The 861-nt window shown below is 33.3% G+C and overlaps 1 protein-coding gene across 1 annotated transcript; it reads right to left on the bottom strand.

Annotated features, from left to right (window-relative positions):
* Window positions 1-167: 167 nt before the first annotated feature.
* Window positions 168-322, bottom strand: SARC_17544 (hypothetical protein; the record flags this gene model as incomplete). Its single annotated transcript, XM_014288361.1, has 1 exon — window positions 168-322. A coding segment is annotated over one exon (155 nt), but the record flags the coding sequence as incomplete, so codon positions are not given.
* Window positions 323-861: the final 539 nt, after the last annotated feature.

Below are 861 nucleotides of genomic sequence, written 5' to 3' on the forward strand. Positions count from 1 at the left end.
CATAATAAATAAATAAATAAATAAATATATATATATATATATATATATATATATACATTCCTGAAAAACCCATATAAAAACACTTTGCAGAAAGAATAGTCCGGAATTGAAGAAAAATTAGGAATTGCAATAAAGTAGAAATTGAACAAATGTTAGTAATTACAAAATTAATAGGAGCAATTAAAAGTTAAGCGCACCTTCTCACACGCTAGAGCCGAGGGATAGTCGTACGCCGACACAGCAATGATCGGATCTTTGGCCAAGAACCGATTCTGTATACTCCGTAGAGTTACTGCGCTTTCTTCATCTTCCACGTCGTGCTCTATGTATCAAAAGTGTAAGAGGTGAACACGAGGTTTAAATCAATCCCTATATATCAGAATGAATCACAATGAGACTAAGGTGAGATATAATATATATTTTCCTATAAACATACAGCAGGCAGGAGGGGAATGAAACGACTTCACCCTTCAGGTATCCCCGACATAGTAACACTCTAGTTGATTAAACATATAGCTTGTTTAACTAGAACACGAGTTCATGGTGAGAATATGTCGAGGAGAAATTGACAAATTTGTGCAGCTCATGATGTGCTATACGCAAAGGCATAATCCACATTGTGAGGTATATGACACGAGGAGGCCATAATATAACCTGAAAAATAAAATTCGCTTGTACGCAAGATTGTTGAGTTTAATATGACTATTCAGATGTACTAACACTGGTAAAAATGCGAACGTATGTATGTCCAAACTCACTTGATGAAACACAATAAATATAAACTAATATATACACATATAAATACATATATATATGCATGCATGTATATTCGTAAATACATACGTACAGTATATATATACA

Source organism: Sphaeroforma arctica (genome assembly GCF_001186125.1).
Source record: "Sphaeroforma arctica JP610 unplaced genomic scaffold supercont1.11134, whole genome shotgun sequence".
NCBI classification, from domain to species: Eukaryota; class Ichthyosporea; order Ichthyophonida; genus Sphaeroforma; species Sphaeroforma arctica.